The sequence below is a fragment of the Nanorana parkeri genome, unplaced genomic scaffold (assembly GCF_000935625.1).
Source record: "Nanorana parkeri isolate BGI_ZX_2015 unplaced genomic scaffold, ASM93562v1 scaffold771, whole genome shotgun sequence".
Lineage (NCBI taxonomy): Eukaryota > Metazoa > Chordata > Amphibia > Anura > Dicroglossidae > Nanorana > Nanorana parkeri.
Genome location: NW_017307039.1, coordinates 30,808 through 40,355, shown reverse-complemented (window position 1 = coordinate 40,355; position 9,548 = coordinate 30,808). Strand labels below are relative to the sequence as shown.

At 45.8% G+C, this 9,548-nt stretch overlaps 1 protein-coding gene across 1 annotated transcript in view; it reads right to left on the bottom strand.

Annotated features, from left to right (window-relative positions):
* Nucleotides 1–4,405, bottom strand: part of ZCCHC2 (zinc finger CCHC-type containing 2) — a 49,705-nt gene extending 45,300 nt beyond the window's left edge. Inside the window, exon 1 of the mRNA XM_018564676.1 lies at nucleotides 4,348–4,405. Coding sequence (XP_018420178.1) covers nucleotides 4,348–4,371 — 24 coding nt within the window. The 5' untranslated portion in view covers nucleotides 4,372–4,405. The remainder of the gene's footprint in view (nucleotides 1–4,347) is intronic.
* Between the last annotated feature and the right edge of the window lie 5,143 nt (nucleotides 4,406–9,548).

Below are 9,548 nucleotides of genomic sequence, written 5' to 3'. Positions count from 1 at the left end.
GGGGGGGGGGGGAGGAGAAGATAAGCTAGGGATGCGGCTGACAATTCAGTGCATTTTCGGGCGTCATGGCCCTTTCGGCAATTAGCCAAAAGTGGCATTTTCAGCCAAAATTTCGGTGCATCCCTACAATGCATTGCTGTCTGCCTAACATGTACTATGCAATCATCGATTTTTATATAACGAACCTTCGGATGAAATATAGAAAATACAAAAATGCCAGATAACATAAAATGCATTGAAACATTAAAAATGAATAAATATTTAGAGGATGCAATCATGCTTAGGGTAACTGTAGCGATGTTAATGACTATTGCAACAACACAGTTGAATACAGTCATTGATGCATTTTTTTTTTTATATGATTTACAACAAGCAATTAACTTTTTTAGGACAAGATTCCGGGGGCCCAACCCGCTTCTCGGTCTAAACAACACTGATAAAGCTCTGTGTATTAGTACTGCTTGGAACTTAAAAGAAGGGGGTAGGGCCCCAAAAAGTATGTCCTGATGATCTGATGAAAATAATTATGTGCAATTTGTGTAGCATTAGGGAGATTTCAATTCCTGTCCCAGAGACACAACAGGAAGTGAGAGGAAATTCTCATAACTGAGGAAGATATCTTCTAAAGCTGGTCATACACTGTTTTATTTCGTTCAACCCGCGGGATTAACGAAAAAAAAATAGAAGCGATTCCTCCCATCAACGCTGCGAGCATTAATGGATGAATCCCCTGCCGTTTCCTTTCCAGTGGCCACTGTCAGAATGCATGAATGGTGCTTGCAGCTGGTTGGCTGCAAGCACCATTCGTTCAAAGATTTTTCAACCGGCTCTCTCAATCTTCTGATTGAAGGACACCGGCTGGGAGTGTGCCGACAGTGACACCCAATGTGCGAATTTCAGCCTGTTCATGAAGAAACAGCTGCATAGTGTAAGGCAAACTTTAGGCTGGATTAGGTGGCTCTGCCGACTCAACAAAAGGCAATTACTTAATTGCCTATTGTCAAATGAAATGGATGAAAGTTTTCAGCCAAACAGTGACTAGAGCCAATCAGCTGCAGTCACTGTTCATACATTGCGAGCACCAGCTGTCACAAAACTATAGCCACAAGGGCAGACTGCCCCATTCACACTGTTAGCATTGCTAGAGGAGGTTCATCCTTTTGTCTGGGTCAGTGGTCACCAGACCAAATAGAAAAGGTAAACCACCTTAGAGGGGACACAGACAAGAATAGAAAATAGATATTTGGGCTGATTTACTAAAGGAGTTGAGAATGTCCACACAACATAATTTGTAAATATTCACTTCAAAGATCTAATCATGAGAAAAACAAATTCCTGTTCACATTGAATTCTCAATACTGTATAAATAAGTGAACGGGAATTTGATTTTTACATGATCGGATAATTGATGTGAATATTCCCAATTTATTGTGTGAAGATTCTCCACTCGAGTGTTCACACCAGGACATATCCTAAACACGCATCAATTGCGCACAAAACACACTTGCATTGCCATTACTAGGTAATGGCATCCCAAATGTGGCCAAGCAAACACATTTTTTGCACGCGTGAGAACACGCATGAACGAAATGCAGAAGGCGTATTACTTGGCAATCAATGGGAGCACCCTCCAAACACAGGAAACATATGTGCCTCTACAGAGCCTTGAAGGCTGGAGAAAGCACAGAATCATGGCTGAATTCTTGATTTATATAAAATGATGCAGTAAGACATGATTATAATGGGATTGATGACAAATTTATGAATTTATAATCTTGTTTCTGTACGGGCTCTAGGGAGGTTCTATGTTCTAGACATCTACTATTGTTTTTATTCAGATGAATGGATATGCTGTTGTTTGTTTATACATGTATATTATGAATTGTAATTAAAATTAATTTTACTACCTATATGATGTATTTGACATGTTTTGATTCATTCCCCTGTATTCTCTAGTAGTCACCTTGAAAGCCCTATCTTTTTTGTTGGTGTTATTTTGAAGATATGAGTAAAGGTCCACTTTAATGGCTCGTTACCACCAGCCCGTGTGCTCATTGCACTGTCCCATGCCCGGAACGCAAGGGATGGCACACACAAAGTCTCCTTGCATTCTGGGGCAGGAAGGGGCGTGGCAGTGCCATTCATGGTAATGGAACTGCAGACACGGCCGCCCACAGTGCGTTTGGCTGCACAGGACCGCGTGCTAATACAATGCCCTGCGTTCCAGTGCGGTATGATTGCAAAATATCGCTATTGGAAATGAGCCCTAAGAAGGGATTGAGCCCTGAATGGTTGTCAGGGAGGGGGCTACACTTTTTTTTTTGTCAAGGTGCTCCTATTAACGCACAATTCTATCTGAAAAAGCGTACATGTTTTTGCAAGCTACGAGTGACAGTTCAATTGGAATGGGCACCCCTGAAACTAATGGGATTGTTCATGTTCTGCATTTCAGGAAAACACATCACAAAACACTCAGGTGTGAATGGGGGCTTACGGACCATTAGTAATTGTTCACACCATGTCCAGACCCGAACAGTCTGTTCCGGGACAAAAAAAGCATCTAAAAAAAGTATCCCTATGGCATTTCTGGGCTCTGTTCACATCAGCGCAGTCTGTTGCAATCCAGACAAAAAAAATACTGCTGGTCTCATTTTCTTGGTCTGAAACGCACGGAACTGCACCTGAAAGTGGCAACATCGTAACAAGAATGTGGCAAAAATGCACTGCACTGAGTTTGCAGATCTGGTCCGGACAGGTATGAAGAGAAAATGAGCCCGAAAAGATAGTGGGGTTTTTTGCAGACGCCCTTTGTTGGAAATATTACCACACAAACATATAAATAAAATTACATTTTATTACTACATCTCATTAAAACCGTCAACATTTAAAAGCAAACAGAACTGGTTCTGTTTGCTTTTAAATGTTGACGATTTTATTGAGATGTATTATCATCCACTATCTTTTCTGGTTAATTTTCTCTTAACATTGTTGTGGGAGTGATGAGCCCTTATGCCTGCTTGGTGACCCTCCTGGACATTTACCCAGGAATGGTCTGGGAGTTATTTATTCACAATTCAGGGTGTGAACATATCCTTAACCTGCACAAGATTTTGTGTGCGTTCATAAAACACATGCATCACCATTCATTGATAAGGACGCCCCAAACAAGACGTAGGACAATCGTGCACAAAACATGCAGTTACAAGGCAACTATGGGGTAAGTGGTTTTCCCCATAGTTCTCTTTAGGGTCATGGGAGAACATATACTAACCTCCTCCCGTGACCCAAAGCTCAGTATATAGCAGGCTATTACCCGAGATATACTGAGAGCATTGCAGCCGGTACCGATCCAGACAATATGGTCTGGATCCACCTAGCTGCGTGAGTGACAGCGGGCTCTGCCTGTATAGAGGCAGAGCCAGCTGTGCCCGCCCCCTCCCCCATCCGTTCCTCCACTCAGTGCTGGAGGATCGTAGAGGGGGGAATCCCCGCAGAGAGCGATGACTGACAGTCACCACTCCCTGCAGGGAGACGATCGGGAACTGAGCGTATTGGCTGCAGGTTTCTGCTCACTTCCCTATCGATAAAGAAGCTGTCACAGGTCAGTTCTAACTATGAGGATGAGTGGAAATCGCTCACCTCATAGATCTCTTTTAAACACTTGAAGCTTAAAAACTAACGCGATCCTTTTTGCCGTGTTTGTGACGCTTAAGGCAGGTCACTGAAACTAATAGGCTCCCCTAAAGCACATAAACATGAGGCAAGCATAAATTGAGGCTAATGTGGAAGGGGTAGTCCACACCAGATGCAGTCTGTTCAATTTGGTAGCTGCAGCCAAAATACATCACAATGCTTTCCTATGGGATTTCTGGTGCTCTATTCACACCAGTGCAGTCCGTTCCGATGCAGTCAGAAAAATACAGCTTGCCCTATTTTAGCTGCATTGGAACGCATCAAAAACACATGGAGACACACTGGAACGCACCTGAAGTCCCATTTTAGGCCCAAAAATGCATCAATTGCAGTAAAATCATGCCAAATCGCATTACATTGCAGCTGCGCAGACGCACGCAGTACTGGTGTGAACTAGCCCGTATTCTGTGCAGGATCCTGTGTAGAGATCAGCTTTTTATTACACCAGTGTGCACAGGCAGCTCTTCTGATCACAGGAGCTAACCTCTCATAGATTGCTATGCCAGTCACGTGGTGTGTGAGCACGCCATGGCAGAGCAAAGGTTAACCGGTGCTGCCCTTTCAGCATGTGCGATATGACAGGAGCACAGCCGGTGTGCAGTGAGTGTGGGTGCCCGGTCATCTCCATAGTAACCATCCCCACACCCCGCTTACCTCCGAGCGCCTTTTCCTGCACATGGCCTCCCGAAGCTGCTCCAGTCTCTCCCGTGGCACTCGCGTAGGGCGCAGGGACGGGAACACATCCCGATAGCGGCAACCCGCTCCTCCTCGTCGTCCTCCTCTTCATCCGAAGCCTTGTGGTGGCTCTTCCTCTGCGGCAGCTTCATCTTTTGGCCGGGCAGCATCCGAAATCTCAGGGCCGCACAGCCGTTGCCATGGTCCAGGCTGGGGAAGAAGCGGGCACTGGGCGTGTGAGGGGAGGATCTAGAAGCGATTTCCAGAACGCTCGTTCTCTTTCCCCGGGTTCCACAGCTCGAATAGTGACGTAGCAGCACTGTGGCGTCAGCGCCAGTCCACTCGGGAAACCCTGGCCTGTGATTGGCTGAGCGCGGGATCCCCGCCACCTCCTCTCTGAGGGGAGAGAGCGCCGTCTGTCAGGGCTCAGTGCTGGCCGAGCTCCGGCGACATCTTGCTTGGAGAAGAAACATGGATAGGTTAGCTCCAGAATGGCATTCAAATACGGTACATATAGGCTGCCGCAAAGAAGAACTAGGAGAATTTATCACATGGGTTTCATGAATTTGGCGCAAGGCTACATCTACACCCCTAGACATATGTCTAATGCCCATTTTGTAGACCATACACACTGCAGAATTCATAAAGAGCGTCTTTGAGCACTCTACAATTCCATCATGCATCCACATGACAAATGTCGGTGCTTTCCCCAGATTCATGTACCTGTTAGAAAAAGGTGGCGCAAATACCACCATTTGCAGTGCAGACATGGCACAGACAGGCACGTTGGTCGAGGACATATACTGCGGGTGGGCCGGAGCCTGATGGGGATGCTAGTTCCCCATCAGGTCTGCTCTGGTGCTCATTGGCAGTGGGCAGAGTCCATTGCCAAAAGCAGATTGGCTATAGCATCCGCCCTCTGCTTATCCCAGGAGTAACTACTAGCCTCCATTCATAGAACAGTATGTAATCGCTTCTTGGCCTTTTGGTTAAGCTCAAGTGTAGTATCTGTTCTTATCAGTTTTCAGAGAAGAACAGCTCCATTCCTGGCACGGATGAATGCTTAGTATTCTCTGATGTAATAGGTGGGTTCCGGAGGGGTTTCCTTTCATCCTGGGTTGATTCTGGTCTGGTTATGCCGGGCTTGTCCCCAGTTGTAGGCAGGAAATCCGCTGGTACTATTGCCTTCTGGTAGGGATGGGGCTGCATTTGTCTGGCCGGAGGGTTCAGGGAGCACAGAAGCCTGCAGTACTGTATCCCCTGGGAGTGGCGTCTCAGGGTGTGCCGGATAATCACTTGGGTTTGGGACCCCATTTGATTCACCAACACTAGGTAACGGCACTCACAGCTATTATCTGCACCAGGCCTGCTGGCTAGTCCGGGGCAATTTTTATACTTTGGTCTGGACGGCCTGCAAGGTTTTTGCACTGGCACTTATTTATTGTAAGCACTATTTTCATGCAGGGATGCACTTTTGACTTCACAGAATGACAAAGGGTGCGGATACCTTCGGGGCCTGTTGCTGAAGTTGGGGAGGAGGTTCTGTGGCCTCTACGGGCTTCCCTGCCTCCTCCCACTGGGGGGTCTTCCTTCAGGGGAGCCCCCACATAGTACTCGGTGGACCTGTTTCGGCAGGTCCCAGAGGAGAGGGGTCCGCCGGCCTTTGGGCAGGTGGAGCTAAGTCGTTCTTGTCCCTGTCAGGAGCCCTGCGTCCCGGGGATTAGGAAATTATGGCCCTTACTCAATAGAGGAGGAGCAATGGCACCCTTGTGCACTTTTTTTTTTAGTGTTTTGTGATTTCACGATTCATTTTTGACGGGATGTTTTTCGATGCACGTTTCATGGGCTTTAAAAAAAGAAAAATTTAATCAGACCTGGTTCCACATCTGTCTCTGCACATGCATGAGAACTGGTGCAACACATCTCAGCCGTGAGGAACCAGGGATGTTTTTCGATGCACGTTTCATGGGCTTTAAAGAAAAAGGTAATCAGACCTGGTTCCACATCTGTCTCTGCACATGCATGAGAACTGGTGCCACACATCTCAGCCATGAAGAACCAGGAAGAGAAAACCAGCTCCTCTTCATGTCAACTAGTAAGATGACACAAGACCAGTAGAAGCACAGCCGGACAAGAGGAAAAGACAACACTGGATGCATTGGGCTTGTAAGTGATTACAGCAAAAAAAGAGTGCCCACCTTGAAAAGGGGGGGGGGGCTTTTGGGAGGGTGAAGTTCTTCTATAACTAAAGCAGAACTCCAGGGAAACCGCTACACTTACTGTTGAAATACATACTGTATATGGAAGTTGTTTTATCTGTCACAGGATTTGTATATCTCTCCACCCAGTCTCCAGCCATAGGCTTCATTCACATCAAATGTTAAGGTGCGCTTTGAGATCCTACTATCAGGAACCTGCCAATTCCTGTGGCACGAATCTAAAAAATGATGCTTAGAAGCGGCTGCTGTCACCCGTTCAAGTTAATGATCAGGTGACAGTGGCCTGCAGTTGATAGCAGCAGTCTGCTGGCACTCTGCATGTAATTTCATCTGATACTGTCAGAACCACGTACCTTAGGGCAGTCTGAGTTGATGAGGGAGACCTCTCTTCTAGCTCAAGTCCAAGAATCCCAAGAGAGGCACGAGTGCCGGTAGTAGCGAAGTCCAAGACAAGCCGGATCAGCAACAGTTGAGCAGCGAGGTACCAAAACAGCAGACAAGACGTAATCGGGTCCGGGCAGCACTCAGTACAGAGCAGCAGGCAGGAGCATGGTCAGAAACAAGCCGAGGTCAAGGGAATCCAGAAGAGCAGAAGAATGGTCAGCCAAGCCGGGTCATTAACAGGAGATCAGAGTCAAGATGCAGGGTACAGGATACTGGCGCAGGGAACAGCTGAAGACCAGTCAGCGTTGGAGGCTAGAATGTCACAACCTTAAATAGCCCATTTAGTGCAAATATCCACAACACTCGTGTGCGCACAAACTTGCACACGCCGTGAGACGCATGCAAAGACGTGTCGCATAGACATTCATATACACATTTAACATGCATTAATCTATCATTGATCACCGTACTTTGTTCTGACTTTCAAAACTATGCAAAGTAGAATCTGTTGGTTAATACAACTTGGTGCATTTTCAGCTGCCCCTTCTAAATAAACTGAAATGGGCAGCGGAAGTTTTACCTCTGGGAACAATTCATTTGTCTTTAGAAAGATGCCAATTATCTCTGAGCAATGCAGTAATACTTCTCCAGTGGTTGTTTTTCTACTTCATATTCACTTGGGGTATTAACATGGATTATTGTGTTACATATTTGAATTTCTTTGAGGAACTGTGTCATTATTCAGGAGGATGCTGCAGGTATTAAAATGCAGCTTCGGATAATCATATTGTGAATGGAAATGTTATTCCTCCTTCAGTGTGGGAACAGACATTCCTGAACTGTAATTATTGCAGCAAGACTGACCATAGTTTGCAACTGGGAATTCATACATACTGTGTACAGATGGTGAATCATTGATTTTATTAGCGGTTTGCCATTTGTTCCCATAGAGAACCCACTCCTCTTGCTAACCACCACCATTCATTCAGTGTCTAAAAGTGGACGTGAAGTCTCTAAAAATTGCTGACAGATAGGCTTTCTATGGCAGAAGAGACTGTGTAAGTCTTGTCTACCATAGAAGCTTCTAGCTGCTTGGCAGTCATTTGTTTTCCTTTACACTCAGCCATGCATGTTCAGGTCAGTGTACAGGTTCTTCAAGGTTTTTGCCAAGAGGAAGTAAGTTCCGTGCACATGTGCGGGAGTTATGTCATCGGGGTCAAGCAGCCGAAGAGTCAGAACCCGGACACAGATGTATTTATTTATTACTGTTGTTTATATAGAGCCAACAATCTACGCAACACTTTACATAGTTGCACATTCACATCAGTCCCTGCTCTCAAGGAGCATACAATCTAAGGGCCCTATCTCACATGCATACATAGACATACCGGGTCAATTTAGACAGGAACCAATTAACCTTCCAGCATGTTTGTGGAGCGTGGGAGGAAACTTGGAGGAAATCCATTCAAGCTCAAGGGGAAAATGCAAACTATGCAGATGGTGTCCTCACCAGGATTCAAACCAGGGATCCCCAGTGCTGCAAGCACTAACCACTACAGCACTGTGCTGTGCATGTTAGAACATGCAAACTCTATGCTGATGGTGTCCCCACCGGGATTCAAACCAGGGATCCCAGCCCCCCCCCACCCTTTATGTTTTTATATCGGCTTTACTTCTGCTTTAAGAACTTTGACCTACAATTTCTATTTTGCATTCACCCTCTTGAATGGTTAATCCTCATGAAAACAAAACTAGGCAGCTGTGCATGGATTGATCTGCTTTTTATAGTGTCCCCCTCAGACATCACAGTTTAACATGTGGAATGGAATATGTTTTTCAGGGATATGCAATCATCTCCATAGGCATCCTGAATCAAAACACATTTCTCCAGCCTTTAATTCTGGAACCATCTCAAGACTATGGCCTGCATAAAGAACAACTTGCATAAGAAAATTGTTTATGTAAAACATACACACATACAGTATATACTTAGCATGTAATTGTTTTCCTTTTTTTAAATAGTGGTGAAGCCAGAAAGGGAATTGGTTTGCTTACCAAGTAGCCATTCAGAAAGAAGAGATGTTAGCTGCTGGAGATGAGGCTTTGCTCTCATTGTGGACAGTGACAGCCTCTGGGACACAGAGATACTCAGTGGGGGTACATGGGACTGATAGGTTTAGTAGTTTACATAAGAAACATAAGGTTGTTCGTTGTTCTGTTAAGCTCAGCACGGAGAACTAATACAGCCATATCATCTAAAAACTGGTAAGCTGAAATTTCGTAATATTTTCATATTTAGATTAGTCTCCATATAATGAGACAGCCTGAGGCATCTCTTTGGATCACGTGGGAGGGGTGACAGACAGAGCGTCATTTCCGATCTGCTGCACAATGTTTGCAGTGTGCCTGCTGCCCTTTCCGGCTAAGAGCTGTGTGGGGAGATGTGTAAGAGCCATACACATCTCCCTGCCCTGCTCTTAGCAAGCTGAGATGCTCTGGCCGGCAAGGGCATCCTGCTCAGCTCCTGGCAACTAGTGATGTCACTGGTTGCCAAGAGCTGCGTGGGATGCCAGCCAG